Source organism: Anomalospiza imberbis, chromosome 3 (assembly GCF_031753505.1).
Source record: "Anomalospiza imberbis isolate Cuckoo-Finch-1a 21T00152 chromosome 3, ASM3175350v1, whole genome shotgun sequence".
Taxonomy (NCBI): Eukaryota; Metazoa; Chordata; class Aves; order Passeriformes; family Viduidae; genus Anomalospiza; species Anomalospiza imberbis.
Window position 1 is genome coordinate 49,527,446 of NC_089683.1, and position 17,680 is coordinate 49,545,125.

A 17,680-nucleotide genomic window follows, 5' to 3' on the forward strand; every position below is an offset into this window, starting at 1 on the left:
CCACAGTCCATCTAACAGCTTTTCTCCCTTACAAAATGAGCTCTCATTTTTCTCCTGAGGTGGTTTGCTTTAAATGTTGAAATAATTTTCCCAGATGAAATTCTTGTCCAGCAAAACTGCTGTGTCACTTTGCCCTGGAATCTGGCAGTCCTGGCCTGTATCAGAAGCAGTGTGGTCAGCAGGACCAGTGATTGTACCCCTGTACTTGGCACTGGTGAGGCCACACCTTGAATCCTGTGTTCACTTCTGGGCTCCTCACTAACAGAGACATTGAGGCGCTAGAGCATGGCCATAGAAGAGCAGTGGAGCTGGTGAAGGGTCTGGAGAATAAGTCTTACAAGGAACAACCAAGGGAGCTGGGGTTGTTTAGCCTGGACAGGAGGAGGCTCAGGAGAGACCTTATTGCTGTCTGTAGCTGCCTGAAAGGCGATTGCAGCAAGGTGGGGGTTGGTCTCTTCTCACACATAATAAGCACCAGGCTGACAGGACAAGTTGCACCAGGGGCGATTTAGATTGGATATTAAAAAGGATTTCATAACTGAAAGGGTTGTTCAACATTGAAAGAGGTTGAAAAAGAGAAGTGGTTGAGCTACCAGCCCTGGAGGCATTTAAAAAACACATACATGTGGTGCTTGAGGCCATGGTTTAGTGGTGGCCTTGGCAGTGCTGAGTTAATGGCTGGACTTGGTGATCTTCAAGGTCCTTTCCAACTGAAATGATTCTGTCATTCTGCATCTCTCACCTCTCACCTTGAGTGTTTGTTTGGACATTGTTTACCCAGAGAGGGCATGGCCAGGAGGACCTCAAGATCACCTTAAATGATCTCATGTACATCACAGGCCTCTACATTACACTGAGCTACTGTTATATGGAGATGGTGTGCTGAAACCAGGGCAGTGAAATGCCTGTCAGTCCAAGAGCAACTTAATTCTTGGAAATCCAGGCCTCTCCTTGACCGATTGTTAATTATCTGGCTTGAAAATGGATTAATAAACCACCTCTGCTGTGAGATGTGTAATTTCCAAAAATATTTCCCAAGTTGTGTGTTGAAGCATGCCTCCAACCTGCTCTCTGAATTGCCCAGGCAGAGAAGATCCTGCAGGATTGGAGAGTTTTCTATAAAATACAGATAAGTAAGGAAATAAAGCAATATCAAATGGTCATATTTCTCCTGAAATGGACTTTTCAAGACTTGCTTCCTCAAAATCAAAAGGAATTGGTTTGATTTTTCTCATCTGTGTATCACATTTTCTGATTGCCGAACAGTGACATTGAAAAGAGTTTTGGTTTTTCCATAGAAAAACAGGATTATTTTAAAATCTTGTTATTTCTGGACAAGTAGAGACATTTAAGTCAGGCCATGCTGTAGGCTAGCATTTAATAATGCAATGAAGAAGGACAGGAATCACACAGAGAAATTAAAGTAATCTTAACATGTTTTTGTGAAAAGAACAAGTAGATTGAAAATGCTACTGAGCTGCACAAAACCAGCAATACACGATTTATTGTAAGTTCATTTCTCTTTTCCTGCCATGTTAGGGACTTCTTCCCACTTGCTTTTTCAGTACTGAATATCAGCAAGGGAAATAGCAGTCTGCCTCCCCGCAGCTTCCTGAGCTGATGAGCTGATGAGCTGTTGCTTTCGAGATTCAGGTCTCTTTCCAGTCTGAGGTTTTGAGTTTGTGAGTGACCTATGCTACAAGCAAAGTAGGAAAGTTAATACTGTTCTTAATTAATCTCTGCAGGATTCATTTATGTTTATGCAAATTAGGAAGAGGACAAGTAGGTAAACGTCTGCAACTGTCAAAAAGCTGCCAGTGATTGCACGGCTGTGACAAAATGTTGAAATGATTGCTGCAGCAGCGAAGCAAGGAAGTCTCAAAGAAGAGGCAATCACATGTGAGGCAGGAGCTCTCCCCATTCTCCTCCTTAGAGAAACTGAGCTATTCCAGATGTTCTGCTTCTGAACTGCTTGTGAACCTTGTACTATTGTAAGCTCAGGCATTCACAGATTATTTATTGTACTTTTTATTGTGCCTTTGCTGCTCACCGAAGGTGATGGAATTGAATAAATTCTATTTAATTTTACCTTTTCTGTATTGTATAATCTATCTTCTTTATAGGATGCAGCTGCTTGGTCTCAGACTCCAAAGGCATTGCAATGCAATTCTCCCTGTCTCTGTGCATGTGTGTGAATATTCCCCTACAAGAAAGAAAATTATTAGTCAGTTGTTACATTCCCTTCTGCAGCTAATGAAAAATATAAAGTATTTTTATGATGGATGCAAATAATAGACATCACCACCCACAACCTTCCTCACTCTCTCTGCGATGCAGGTGGGGTGTCTCATATCGCATGCAAGGCAAGGAAGAGAGAACCGGTGGGGAGACCAGCTCTGTCTGTGCCTCCATGCTCCTCTCCTCTTGTTTCATGAGATGCAGAGTTCTTGGCTGGGAACTGTACGTGAGCTGTGTGCTGATATTCCCCACAGCTATGTTGCCTTTCCATAGATGTTCATCCACTAACATGTATGAATAGACACACTACGCTCATCATTCATGACTGATGACTTCTCATTTTGTAACCACTTGTCCTGTGAGGCCATGATTATCTGTAACAATGGTGCCAAAGTGGGAAAGTGGTGCATGGAGGCTGAGGAATAACATGAAGATTGCGCTGCTGTTCTCTACCCTTCCTTTTTTTTTGTCATAGTCAACCTCTCACTTCTGTGAGTCTTTCTCATGTGTGTTGGGAGGTGGTTGGAGTGGTTGGACTCTCCTAATAAGCTTTGCCCAAGAAGAGGCTGGGAAGGATTTTCAGCAAAGGACTTTTGTGCACACCAACATTTTACCTCCAAGGCTGTTGTTTGTCCCCCAAAAGCACCATAAAAAAGGCTGACAGCATTTCCTAATGCCACTCTGCCTTTAGAGATACCTGGGTTTCTTTCAAATAAGCTAGACAGAAGCACTACATCTTCAGGATAGTGCTCAACCCAAACTCACCAGAAATATGACTAAACCCTCTCTGGAGCATCATGCAGGAATAAGTGGGATGAGCTAATGTTGATCCATCTGGTGTTGCAGCAGAGTGTGTTAATGAAAGATCTCATTCCCTCCAGCTGCAACTATTTCATTCCAGGAATAAAGGAAAAAAAAGTAATATTTGATTTCTTAGTCATAATCAAGTAATGTTTTAATAAAATAAAAAGGTTTAAGATAAACAAAATGTTACATCAAATATTAAAATTTACATATCAACATAAAATTTATATATTCAATAAAAATCAAACAGGAAATATATAATAGTCATTCAGAGGGATGAAAAAGAGATCATGATTGTTCCTCTTGGCATCCTTGGTGGTTGATTGAGAAATGACAGCGCATGCCCTGTCTTGGCTAGAGCTGCTTTAGTACCTCAGTTTTCCTGTCCTTGAAAAAATGTGACAGAAGAGTCTAGTTTGTCTGGCTGAATCCTTGCAATAAGACAAACAGCCTTGAGAGTACAACACCCAGAGTTTTTCCACAGATCTGCAACCATTGAAATTTGGGGTTCTTTTCTTGGAGCTGGGAACCAAGGGGTGCCAACAGAAAAAGCAACTTCAGCAGTTCCAGGAGACTCAGCTGGAAAAGGAAAAATTGTGTTTAAAATCTCTAAAATTTGGCTAATCAGAGGTGAGAGCCCAAGTCCTCGCATCCAGGGAAACTGTTCAACCTACTTGGAGGTATAGGGGCATGCCTTTATAAAAATTCCTTCTTCGTTAGTACTGCTGCCCTACTTACGAGTTTTACTGGTACTGTGTTGTCCCTCTAGTTACTGGTTAGCCTCTGGTCCTGTCACAAGTCCTTCCAGGTCTCAAGTGGGACCAGAGCACAGCTGCAAGATTGGAGCCCCAGGAGAGGTCTTCGCCATCTAGTTTAAGGATTGTGCTTCAGGCACCAAGTTTTAGGCTTAGGCCAGACCCCTGGGCAGAGTGTTAGGCAGTCACTGAGGTTACTGTTATAAGAGCTTTGTATACCTTTATTGACAGAAACTCAAAAGTTAAAAGGACATGATCCCCTGTGAACTCTGGTGACCAAGGAGAGGTTTTTTTTTCCTTTTATTAATGGAGACTGTTGGAGAATAAAAAGGCTGAGACAGTTCAGTGCCTTGAGAGTCTGTGTTTAAACTCATGTGACAGTGCTGGAAAACCTACACTTGAAACCAGATTCAATGCTAGAAGGTGAATTGCTTCTTCAGGGTAAACGACAAAAAGGAGTCATCGGACTAACCTCTAGCATGTTCATCTGGGGGTGAAATGCTTAACAAAAAATAAATTTTCATAATTATATGGATTATATGCCTATATTCTGGTAAAACTACTCCAGTTGGGAGTTACATAAATGAAAGTGTCAGCTGGGCCATAGTTGAATGTCAACATGGGAAGTAACAGTTACAAGGGAGCAGAGCATGCTTAGGCTTTGTTTGAAATCATGCCAGGAATGCTAAGACTGAGGGACACTGAGCCACAGGAACAGCATCTTGAGCAACTATTAAAATGTTAAAAAAATGTTGTTCTCAGTCAGTGCCTACTGATTGTATGATGCAGTCCACTGTTGATACTACTAAACAGAATGCATCCTGTATAATTGCTCCTCCCGGTACTTTTGTCTAACCATGGAAAAACCCTGCATGACTAAGCTGCAATATTAAAAGCATGAAGCCATGGGATGGTGTAATGCTCTGTGTGTAGTATGGTGTGGTGGTGAGACAAAGTGAAAAGTAATTGGAAGTAATTTCATTGGACACAGCAAAAGTTTGGCATTGTATTTATGATGGACCTACATGTGCAAGAAATCCATTTGTCACAATGGCAGTAGGGCTGTGTGCACAGACCTACAGTTTTTCTCTGCATTGCCAAAAAGGGGGCTGCCAAATAAGGGGGCTGCTCTGAGGACAGGACTTCCCTATAGCCCCTCCCCCCCCCCCCCCCAATTTATGGGCAGATCCCATAAATGGACTTCAGGTATGCATTCATTTGGTTTAATCAGCGGGAATAAAGTTACACAAACACTGTTGTTCTGATCTGCTCAGCTGTCGGATTAGTCTGAAATGGCCACTGAGCCCCCAGAAGCCAACACATCTCTTCCACCGTCACAGTGAGTGCTTCCAGAATTCTCATCCAGCCACAGTGTGGATAAACAGCCTGTTTAACAGAGGGCATGGAAACATTAACAAACAGGTGCGAGAGGTACACACAGCTGAGTGTGCGACTTGGGAGATGCTACAGCTGCACCCAGGCGGTGCCGGCTCTCAGCACGGACGGCAGCACGGGGCTGGCAGCCCTGCATGTAGCCTTGTACCGCCCGGCTGCAGGGCACTGCAGCTCCCGAGCCTCTGTCCCTTCCACTTCCAAGAGCTGCCAGGGAGAATGAACCTCATCTTCTCTCCACTTATGGAAGCATGTGGTTGCCATGGGGGGAATAGGAGAGAAGAGAATCTCTCAGTAGCATAATCCGATTCAACTGAGATTCGGCTCGCGCTGAAAACAGCTGGCTGTTTGCCCAGAACAGAGAATGAACTTTACAGGATTTCGAGTGAGCGAGCCCCATCTTCAAAAGCATTCCTCTGGTAAAGCAACATGCTCCACTGGATCTCATCTGAAGACCTGTTAGACAGAGGCTGTTCAGGTACTCAGAGTAAACTGACATATTAAACATTGATATTGGCAAAAGGAAGAGTTCCTATAAACACACATTACCAACCTGAAACCTAAAAATTAAAAAAAAAAAAAAAAGAAAAAAAAAAAAAAAGAAAAAACCAGGCAAATATAATTCTGAGTATCATATCAATCTGATTTCCCTGGGAGACACTGCATGGCTTTACAACCATTTCCCTGCTTACCATGAATGTTCATCTCATCTTCACAGCTTTGTGTAAGGTTCACGCAAACAGAAATATAGGGAAAGAATCCATGACAAAAAAAAAAAAGCAGAGGGGAACAAGAGAATGAAGGTGAAATTTCAAATGTATGTCACTTAAAGGACTTAGCAAAATTATAATGTAATATGATCAGAGAGACATGATCGATTAAAAAGACACCTCCTCTGAGCCTAATTCAATTTTTGAAGTCAAATATCTTTATCTTTAGAGTAAGAAATATTGAACCCACGTTCATTCCATTTCTCTTTGGGGAGTCTCCCAGTATTTGAAAGAGAGAAACACAACACTTTAAAAAGGCTCGCCAAGGCATGAACTTCAAGTGCACTGACTCTATGAAAAATGTATGGAGCTCTGAACTTTACAGCGACTGCCATGCCTCCCTCAGTCCCTTACGTGCCTCTGGCAATATAAGAGCCAGGGCGTCGTTCAGAGGCGATTTTTTCTTTACACTTTTCCCGGCTGGCTGAGGACGACACCGGCCGTGCCGCGTTTCAGAAGACAAATGCACGGCAACTCCCGGGTGTTCACACAGCACCGGCCAGCGAAGGAAGTGCCGTGCCGCTCAGCTGTGAGCATCCCCAACGCAAAGAAACAACATCCCCAAAGGACCCACCCCAAAAAGACAACTAAACACCCCGAAGAAAAACCGATGAGCATTTAATGGGGCAAAGCTGGGGGTCCTGCCGACGCTGCTCCCCCTCTCCCCACAGCGCGGAGCTCAGCTGGACGCCGGCAGAGCTCTCGGGCGGGCGGGACCCCCGCGGGACCGGCCCCGGCCGCGCTGCCCCGGGGTCCCGGCGCGCTGGCCCCGCGGGCTGCGGGGGCGCTGCCGCCGCCGCGGGCTCCCCCTGGCGGCCCCGGCCGCGCTCGGCCGGCGGCCCCGCGGCGCGCAGGGCTCCGCCGCCGCCGCGCCGGGCTCCGAGGGGCTCCGAGGGGCTCCGCGCCGTGCCGAGCCGGGCCGGGCCGGGCCGTGCCGCGGCAGCAGCCGCGCGCCAGGGGAGCGCGGGGCGGTGGCGAGCAGGAACAAAGGGGATCGAGGCGGCGCAGCGGCGGCGGCTCCGCCGGGGGGAGGCACCGGCTGGGCGCGGGGGGTGTGGGAGGAGGAGGAGGAGGGTCGCCAAACTGCTGCCACTTCGTCGGCCGTGAGCGGCACTCGCTGGCGGCGGCAGCAGCATCCCGCCCCTCGCTGCATGGCAGCCCAGTGAGGGAGGAGCGGGCGAGGGTCTGGAGCTGCCCGGAAGCCGAGGGAGCCAGCGCCGGCGGCAGCAGCGCCCGCCGCTCTCCCGCCGGGATGCGCCCCGCTCTCCGCTGAGGCGCAGCCCCGCCGCGATGCTCTCCCCCGAGCGCCACCGCCACCACCGCCACCCCCCGCCGCCGCAGCCACCCCCGCCGCCGCACCACCCGCCGCAGCCCAGCCATGTCGTGGCCACCATCGAGAACCTGCCGGCGGAGGGCGGCAGTGGCGGCGGCAGGAGCGGCATCTCCGCGCCCTCCTCCAGCGTGCGCCAGAGGATCAGGAAAGTGCTGAACAGGTGAGGCCAGGGGATGGAGCGGGGCTCTGGCTACACGGCACGGTGCCGCTCGCCCTGGGGCGCGCAGGTCCCGAGGGCCAGCCGTCGGAGGGGCCCCGACCCGGCCCGGCCAGGCTCGGTTCGGCTCGGCCGGGCTGGACTGGGCTGGGCAGGCACTGCCTTTCCCCACAGAAGCCCCGGGCGGGCAGGGAGCGACGGCGCGGAGCCTCCCCTGGCCCATTGTTGCCTCCGAGGCGGCGGCGTGAGCCGCCAGCCCGCGCCCTCCCCGCCGGTGCCGGTGCCGGTGCCGGTGCCGATCGCACCTGCCGTGTCCAGAGGCACAGCCTCCGCAGCGGAGCCCCCGCGCCTCCCGCCGGCTCCGGCTTTCCTGGCCCGTCACGGACAGGCGCGGGGCGGCGGGAGGAGGGAGCACACATCCCCGCTGCCGCAGCCCGGCCGGCGGCGGAGGCACCGCCGGGGAAGTTGGAGCGCGGGCGGCGGGCGAGAGGGCGGCGGGGAAGGGGCGGCCCTGGGGCTCCCGGCCGGGGTCCGCCAGCAGCGGCCGGGCGCGGCCTGATGCTCCGGGGTGCCGGGTGGCGTCGTGTGGGATCCCTGCCCGGTTCCGAGCAGCTCGTGTGCCCCCGGAGCAGCGCGCGGGGGCTGCTGGCGAGAGGCGAGCCGCTCGGTTCGCCCCTGCGTGTGGCTCAGAGCGGTCAGTGCAAAGATGGGAAAACTGCAGGGTACTCGGAGTAAATTATTTCACCGAAGGCACAAGAAAACGCTGGAACCATCTTAGTTAATTCTTTAAGCTCCCCTCTCTGCCGGTTGTTTCTTTTGCATCGCATTTGATTAGAGCAGAGGATTTTACTACAAAACAGAGTCCATCCAGTTGGATGGACTGGTTGCTCTTCTCCAGAAGGAGCTCCTGTCTGAAAAGGCAGCTGGAGCCATCACTTCTGCCTAATGACTCTTACGTGCTAAACAGACTGGTTGCAGCAGTGGGAAGGTTGCGTACGAGCCTTGGCCTCATTGTCCCGGCTTTAGTTTCAGATTCATGTAACGTGGACAAGCTACTGAACCCAGCTATTCTAAATGGGTGTATTAGGTTTTAAGATGAAGCTTTTAAATATTAAAAAAATACAATTCCTATAAGTGTTACATTGTTAAAAATACATGAAGGTATTTGCTCTTAGAACATCCCTATTACACGCAATTAATTAACTGTTACCATTACAGGAGAATTCCCCAAAGTTCAGTGACAGAGGAAGTACTTATCTTTTGTTATTTGAGCATGACAAGGGTTGAAAAGAAGTTGAAAGAAGTAAGAGCTGCTGCAACTCAGTTACACATTTTCTTGTACCACATGCATTTTGCAACTCTCCATATTGAAAGATTGACTCAATTCCTCAACCCGACAGTCTGTGTCATCTTAGGCATCCTGTGCTTGCAAGATCCCTCCTTCTGCTTGGTCATCCTGAGGTGTGTGTCAGTCCTGAAACAAGACACTAGAGACAAGATGTTTTCCCAGGGGCACCAGGAGAAACATGAAGATATGGTGAAGAGATCGTATAGAAAAGCAATAGGCTCTCCTGTGCAAAGGTGGTAATAATGACCTCTGGGGAGTCAACAAATTGACCATAGTCTGCATGGAGGTGTTGGCTTAATTCATACATTTTAAACAGTTACCATGCTTATGCATGTACATGACTGAGCTGTAGATAAAATGTCAAATCAATATTTGTTGTTCTTTATATATGATTGTATAATTGAAATGAGAATACCTAGGTTATGGTGTTTTTTTTGGTTTTGTTTTTTTTTTTTAATTAATTTTTTAAAAATTTTCTTATGTTTTTTTTTAAAGGGAGGGAAGGGTAGAAATTTGCTCTGGTGACCAAAGTTCAAATCTGTTCTGATTCATAAACTTGAACCTAGAAATGAAATCTCCCACAGCTCAGAAGAGCAGCCTAAAGAACAGGAGTCAGTCCCTTTTTCGTGATTTTATTATCTCCTCCTAAAACATGAAATAAGAGTAAAATTTTTCCAAATTTATGTGGTTTATGGAGAAGAAGAAGACATGTTACTGAGATGTTTTAATTCTTAGCCAGTCCCACGTTGTGTATCAATGGAAATTTTTCAAAAGTTAGATTTCCTTAAGTTTCTTTCAACTTTACATGGGAACTGATGTCTCACAGCTTTCCTCAGTATTTCTGTTGATACAGTGAAATGAATTCTGACACGATGTTTATATTTTCATTCTCTATGGAAACAATAGTCTGAAAATACATGTGAGAAAGAAAGAAATATATATGTCATATCCATAAAGAAGTAGGAGACCCCAACAAACCAAACATTGTCTTTTGCAATTGTTTTTCTCTGTGCCAGCTATACTTTGTGTGCTCCATTTGCTTGAGACCCATTAGTGGAAGGCTCCTGAGTGATTCATTGTGCTTCTGTTTTCTGCTACACAAAGTAGGGGATCTTCAGGCATGCATCAAAATAAAAAGGTTGACAACAACTGTGGTTGCCAGAAACCTGCTTTTGGCTGGTGGAATCACAGAATGGTTTGGGTTGGAAAGGACCTTTAAAGGTCACCTAATCCAACCCCTGCTGCCATCAGCAAGAACATCTTCAACTATATCAGGTTGTTCAGAGTCACAACCAACCTGACCCTGATTGTTTTCAGGGATGAGGCATCTACCACATTTTTGGGCAACTTCTGTCAGGGTTTCACCAACCACATAATAAACAATTTCTTCCTTATATCAAATCTTTTAATTTAAAACCCTTGTCCTGTCACAAGAGGCCCTGCTAAGAAGTCTGTGCCCAGGGAGGGGACAGACTCTGGTGTGGTCAAGGAGGAAACAAGACATCAGGACAAAGGACATAGACACTGGCAGAAACTGATCATTGTTTCTTTCTTACTTTCTTTGTAGCAGTTCAGTTACCCAGGCACTTCCTGATTCCTGAATTGCCTTCCATTGCAATTCAGGAATTAAAATTAAACAATTAAAACAAATTAAAATTGTTTTACAAACTATGGAAGATTATTTTAACTTCACCTTCCAACTTCTCTCTGTTCACTCAGTAGATCCCAAAGTAATAGAGAAATACTGGAACAACCCCTGCAGGGTATCTGGGAGAGAACACACTGAAAGCAGAGCTGATTGCCTGTAAAAGTCTATTTCAGTGATCACAGCAAACACTGCACTCTGAAAAAAGTTGTCCATAACAAGAAAGAAGAAAGAAATTAAAACACAAAAGTGAATGGCTGGAATTATGAAGGACTGGAGATACTCAGCACAATTATGGGATTTACTGGAATAGCTTGTGTATAAATTCTGGGCTGCCAGTGATGGTGAACAGGACCTGCTGCAATAGGCTCAAACTTGATGTTATCCTTGAAGTGGTTGTGATGCTTAGGGATGTGGTTTAATCATGGACCTGCTAATGCTGGATTAATGGTTGGACTCCAGGATCTTGGAGGACTTTTCCAACCTTAATGATCCTATGGTTCTGAGTTGGGAGAGGATGGCTTTGAGTTGCTGTAGCAACTCAAAGCAGAAATGTTGTGCTGCAGATATTTTCCTGGACCTGTGACTCACACCCATGGTCCATAAATCCCATCTGCCTGGTACCTGCCTTGTGACATTTGCTGAGCAGGTGTCCCTGACTGACTGTGCCCTGCTATGTTGCAGGGAAGAGCAAGAATAATGATGACTGCTTGATTGCTTGCTTCCCCAAACTTCTGTGAAGCCAAAATTGGACTCCACAAAGTCTGTCTGCTTAGTAAGCACTTAATGAGCAGTGACTTACTTGCTCCTCATTGACTCAACCTAGTAGGAAGATAGAAAATAAATTATGTGATTTGGAGTTCTGTGGTTCTCTCTGCCTCTGCTCCAGCAAGCACCTACAGATTTCAGATACCTGTTGGTGGGTCCCAGCTCGCTCCATCTGGCTGTATTCCAGCACAAGAGGCAGCTTGTCTCCCTTTCTTGCACTCCCTGGGTGATCTGAAGGGCAGAGACTCACCTGGCAGATTCTCCTGTGGCCCCTGAAACCTTTTAAACTAATTTACAGGTTGATCTCACATTGGGAAGTGTGCTTATCACCTCTTGAGAGGAACTGGACAGACAACAAACATCGCTAAAACACAGGGGGAGAAGGTTGCCAAGTAATCTCTTTGGGGGATTCTTGCAAATTGTCTCTAAATGAAAACCAACAAGCGAGATACCTGCTTATACATGGGCATTATCTTCGTAGTCTTAGGCACAGGACAGGGAGGGAAAAGGAAGCTTCTGCAAGCAAAATGAGTTAACATCTTTAGGTACTATAACGAAGTTTTTTTAGCTAAGTAAATGAGATTATTCCTGGAAACAAAAAATACCATAGCTGTGTCAATGAACCCAAGTCTCCAGAGAAATGTCTAAGGCACTGATATTGTATTGCTTTCCTTGACAAGGACTTTTTAGACAGCTGGATGGCACATGCATTTTTCTGGGTTTACCCACTTCTATCTTTTAGAGCTTCCTTAAGGAATACCAGTTATAAAGTCTGGCTGTGCCTTATCTTGCTGTTTCAAGGTTGTCTTCATGGGCTTTTGCTTGCTGGCAGTTGCTGAATGTCACTTTGTATTTCTCAGAAGTTTCCTAAAAATCATATCAGAATATTAGAGACACACTCAACTTGAATCAGAAAATGGAATAAGAGTTATTTCAGCCATTCAGTCCCATCTCATCTTTTAAATAGCTTTGTAGTTATGTTCTCTGCACTAGTGAATTGCAAAAGTTATCTATGGAGCAGTGTGACTTTCTCTGCTTCTTTGCTCACTTATTTACTTCGTCAAGTAAATGTCAGCCTTATGTAAAAGCCACTGCATGGTCTAATTCCTGTCTTAGGAAAAGAAAGAAAAAAAGTGTTTCTAAAAGTATAATTCATTAAATTAGGCAGTGATGTATTGAGCAAAATTATCTGAAGAAAATCAATTTATATTCTTTTTGAAAGAAAGCTCCTCTGTTTGGGTTCAGTCTGAGTAAAACTTTTGATTTTTTAGTGTGTTACAGGCCCAATTCCTCCCTGATACTGGAGTTGAGGAAGAGTTTGGCCCACTAGCTGACTAACTTTAAACTTGAACTGTGTGTCAAAACCACTAACTCTTCAGAGATGGGAGCTGTTTAAATGGCATTGCAAGTATTGAAAGCTATAACCCAATGTGATTTTTTTTTTCTAATAACATGCACCTGCATAATAAATCAGACATAGGGATTTTATGTACTAAAAAGGACTTGGAGCTGAATAAAAATAAAATTGAGATGATATGTTTCATTGCCCCAAAGCAAAAATGTCTTTCAGTTGACTGATCAGAGAGGCAAACAAAGCAAATAATTTATGGCATTTTTCTTTAATGAAAAGCAAGTCAAGGATCAAACATATAATTTATGAATCCAAAAAAAGAGTGAGTATTCGTGACCTTCAGTTGCTTTGCTTTGTTCTTCAAAACAAAAGAATTTGTTTCCTTTAGGATTTTTATACTTAAAAAGTACAAATAGCACCTCAAAGTCCACCCAGAATAACAGTGACTGTAGAAAAATGATCCTGAGCTCAATTCAGATAGCTACAGTCTCCTTTTAGGTAAAAATATTTATACCATTCTGAAGTAAGTCAAAGAAAATGAGATCAGAGCATAAATAAAGCAACTAGGTTGGCTTTCTTGTGCCTGTTAGTATTATTCTTTTTGGAAGAGGAAATGGGAAGGTCATACCTGCCCATAGGAAAGGATCCTGGCAGAGGATAAAGAAATTAAGTGATGAAAAATTGTCCATTCTTTCCTTTTCTCATTAGTTTGCTTGTAATCGCCATTTTGTAAGCAAACAACTTCTGCAAACTAGCTGTGTTCCCTATGATTAGGGTGCATAAGGGTGCAACCTGTAAAATGGGAGAAAAAGATGCTCTTCCTCTTCTCCAAACAACTTATTTCAGTGAATGCAGACTTACTTATTGGCATGTCATAGAACACCCAAAATGCTTTGATTTAGGAGCTAAGATCAGCTAAAGTACACAAAGCTTCCATGTTTTTGATGCAGCATGCTCTGGAAATCTGTACAAGTTTGGTTTGACAGTGTCTGAGTGTCATTTCCTAACAGGTGTAGAAGCCAGGATTGGGAAGCTTTGTCCCTCTTGCCTTGTTTTTGCTCCTGAGAATTTGCCCTTTCGGAGATACAAGCCTTGCTGGTCATTCTGTAAAGTAGGAATTGTTTGAAGAGATGCGATATCCTAAATGCACTGCAATCCAAACCTGACAGCCCCCCGTACTGAGTGGGAAAAGACTTTTCCTAGGAGGGGCAATTCGGTAAGGCAGAATATGTGGGTGTCTCCTGTCTACCTACGACATTCAAAATGCCGCTACTTACTGGGTGCCTGTCTGTAAGTGGGGATTTTTGACACTGGCTGTGCTGTGGGCTTTGGGAAGGGGTTACTGCCTCTTGAACTAGGGGGGTTTCAAAGGAGCAGCACCATAAATGGCTCCATAGAGAGAGCAGGAGGAATGGACAGAGTGGCTCTTATGGGATGGACAGAGCAGCTTTAATGTGCTAATGAGGGGAAGGCCAGATGCCAGCAGCGATCAGAAGGGCTCTTTGTGGCTCTGTCTCTCTGGAGATGGCTGGAGTCTCTGTCCTTATCGGGGTTGTTTCTGCAGGCAGAGGGAAACACTAGGGCTATTAGTGAGGTGTTCCCTTCCTTTAAGTCAGCAGATAGCCATACAGATTAGCACTTGAATACTGATTAGGGCTAATTACTTAGGAAAAAGAAGTTGCTGAAGAAGCTTGACATTAAAAACTAGAAAAAAAAATAGCCCCCAAGCCCAACAACAATAGAAGTCTCTTGCTCAAAGGCTTGTGAACAGAGCTCAAACTCATCTGAAATCACCTGTTGCAAGAACAGCTGTATGAGGACTCATAAATTGCTATGACTGTAAAGTGTGTAAATATTGGTAGTTCTGAGATTCATGTTGTGAACTGCCTACTCTACCTGTCTGTGCTTATTTATGTCTGTCATTCATCTAGCTGAAATTTTTACTGAAAACACTTCAAGTTTTGAAGTTCGTCTTTCAGCTTTCTCTGGCTTGGTTTCTCTCGTGATTTAAGAAAACATTTCTTCAATACATATTCATTCTTGGTCATTTATCTTGGAGACACCAAACGATTGAGGTAGCAGGTTTGATTCCCATGCACCACCTTTTCCTCAGTGCAGGAGGGAGCAGCCCCATAGCCTGGCCAAGCTGGGTGAGCACACCCATACTCAATGCCCTACATCTGCAGGGAGTGTGCTGGCTTTTTGGAATGTGCCATGGCACATGGGGATGACCAAATAATTTCCTAGAGGAGGGGGGTGACCCTTGATCTCACCAGAAAGGTCTGTCCACGAATGATGCCATGCAGGCTCCATGGTAAAAAATAGGGACGCTTATTAAGCCTGTCTTCTGTTTATAGCTGATACAGTAACTTCAGTCCATAATGTTCCCCTTGGTGTGGTGGTCACCTTTGCTTCCTTACACTGCCTGTTCCCCGTGTAATATGAGAGGTCACACTCTACCTTCAGATAGGTCTGACCTGTGGCAATCTGTAGGAACTTTGGAGCTGGATAGTGAATCTTCTCATTTGCTATAAGTTTTTTCCCCTAAGAGAAAATGTAGACGAGTCAAAACCTTCTCAAGAAGGATTGGTCTTTCTAGAGACTGTGTGTTTTGTAAGGTTTCTTATGTCCAGACTAGATTGTTTTGGTTGGAGAGCAAGTAAGACTTCATGGTAATCTGGTGATGGGAGTGCTTATGTAGGAGACCAAAATTAACTCTGCATCCCTGGAGGCTGCTGTGAGCACATGTACTGTGAGGTTCCCTTGGGATGAAGAGCCTCAAAAGATCATGGTTTTGTATTGATGCAAAACACAAGGAATTTTGAAAATTAAAAGCTTACAACTGGAAGATGCTTTTCCACACACCCCCCCCCCCCCGCTCATCTTTGAAGGCATTTCAGGCTTCAAGGTGTTCATTTACAAAAGCATGCTATGCTTGAAACAGATTGCTGCATCTCTAATACAGATAAATGAAGTAATTTATGTCCAATAACAAGACCATAACCCTAGTGTTAATTTCGACCTGTAAGCCAGTATTAGCTGATAATGGAATGAAAACAAAATTTGAAACATTTTTAGTGATGGTCATTAGTTTACTTAGTCCTCTTTGGTGTTCATTTGTCTAAGGAGCTGTTGTGCGTATGTCCAGAAGCTTCACTGTATATAATTTGGCTGCACTGATTTTAAAAGGGTTCTGTCTTCTGTGCCACATTTATTCTCATTAGTTTTCTCATCTGGCAAGTGTTTTTTTGATGGGTGTTGGCTTTTTCTGCTTTCCGTTTAGTAGAAATGGAATATGAGTTAAGAGGGGTGTAAATCTTTCCCCCTAATTAGTGAAATAGAGAAGAAGCCATTGACATTGTGGGATAGAGATGCCAGAATCTGTTCCTGCTCTGATACCTCTTTATCAACTCTTTAAAGCAGAAGAGAGCTCCACAGCTCCACTACTGGATCTCTCCAGCCTAATAACTAAAATTTTGATCCTTGATGTAGCCTTGAGGTAGCTATCCCAGAGCTTTTCAGGGGAAGGGCAAGTTTGAGGGAGCTGGGCTGGGCTGAATGAGTGGTGGCTGCAAGGTAGAAGCGGGGGCAATCCTCTCTCCTTTTTTTTTTGAAGAGAGGAGGTAGATGTCTAACTCTTCAAGAGGGGACCTGAAGTGAGTCACCAAAAGATAGGGGCCAAATGCTCCAAGGAGGGGTAAGGCATAAATTGTACCCTGTCTGATGCTTTCTGTTTTCTACCAAGATTTCAGTCTTTTTCTACCCAGGTGCCTCTGTGGCTTTCCCAGAGTGCAATATTATTCTGCATGGATCTTTTGGGTTTTTTTTTTTGCCCTATGATGGTGAGACAAATGCTAGAAAATACTTATTTAAATTAAATCAATTACCTTGTGATTATTTTAAGTCCTGGTATTTTATGGAGTTTAAACAGCTCTGTATTTCTGGTGGCTTCTGCAGCCTGATCTGGGCCATTTGCTATCTGAAACCTCTTCTTACTTGAAGCCGAGTAGTGTAATGAAACTAAGGGTTTCTTTCCTGTTGCTGCTTTCCTTTTCTCTCTCTGCTGCTGCACAGACATGAAATGCTCTTGAATATATTTTTTTGACTCCCTCCTGCCAGTATATTGAGGTCTGTAGGGATTGTCCTGGACAGATTGAAAGTGAGAAAGGACAGAAAATAGCAGGTAGGATGGGTAGAGTTGATCAGTGAGCTAGAAAATATTTTAATGGGTATGGGATTTGATACTTTAAGGAAGTAAAACTTTAATGTTGTAGATATAATTTTCATCAGGCTGGGTATGAGGATTAAGTACCCCTAGGCAGAAAAATTTTCCAAGCTTCATTCCATATAGTGGGGAAAAAGCCATCACCCAAATATAAGTAATGACCAACTGAAGTGCCTCCTTGTACTGGTTTGGGACAAATTTGGAAGGGAACTTCCAAAGGGAAGATTCCCTAAAGGGAGGGCAAAATTCAGCAGCTCTTCTGCCCACTTGTTCGGGAGATAAACCTCCTTCAAGAAAAGTGGAAAAAACTGTTTATTTAATAAGCAAAGTATTCACAAGCATAAAAATTAAATACTATTAAACAATAAAACCTCTTGCTGTTCTGAAGAGATGGCAAATTCAGAAAGTCCTTCTGTAGTTCAGAGGTGTTTCTCTGTGGGTGTTTCTCAGCGCACTGAGTGTCTCTCAGTCCCTCTGGTGCTGGAATGCAGTGTCCTGGGCCCCGGTGGCCACAGGTGTGAGCTTCCAGTGTTTTTTCTGGGTTTTTGGTCCAGAGCAGGTATGAACAGTTCCCAGAAAAGAAAAAGCCACAGTCCAAGGAACTTCACTGCCTCAGCTAGCTAATAAAAACTAACTAAAAGCAAAGGAGAGCTCTCTCCTGCTGTCCAAACATGCTGCAGACAGCACAGTCTGTGAGAAGGAAAGCTGAAGTTCTTATCTCTGTGTTTTTGAAAATACCATGAAAATTCCACCTCTTCTCCTTCTTCCCCCCTTCACTCTCGGATCTAGTTTTAAAGGCACAAAACTTATTTCTGGGCTAAACAGATGAATGGGGATACAATTCAGCATCAAAAAGTCACCCCAGGACACTCCTTTTCCTGCATAACCTACCAG

General features: G+C 44.9%; 1 protein-coding gene and 1 long non-coding RNA gene across 3 annotated transcripts in view; one reads left to right on the forward strand and one right to left on the reverse strand.

The window, feature by feature from the left end:
• Nucleotides 1–1,501: 1,501 nt before the first annotated feature.
• LOC137469902 (uncharacterized) lies at nt 1,502–2,268 on the reverse strand. Its single transcript, XR_010996773.1, has 2 exons — nt 2,090–2,268; nt 1,502–1,696 (listed from the first exon to the last, which is right to left on the reverse strand). It is a non-coding gene; the product is annotated as an uncharacterized lncRNA (long non-coding RNA).
• Nucleotides 2,269–6,894: 4,626 nt separating this feature from the next.
• The window catches only part of SLC35F1 (solute carrier family 35 member F1), a 224,625-nt gene continuing 213,839 nt past the window's right edge, over nt 6,895–17,680 (forward strand). Inside the window, exon 1 of one of the 2 annotated variants that reach the window (XM_068184328.1) lies at nt 6,895–7,452. In XM_068184328.1, coding sequence (XP_068040429.1) covers nt 7,250–7,452 — 203 coding nt within the window. In that variant the 5' untranslated portion in view covers nt 6,895–7,249. The remainder of the gene's footprint in view (nt 7,453–17,680) is intronic. The other variant, XM_068184329.1, reaches the window with a different exon arrangement.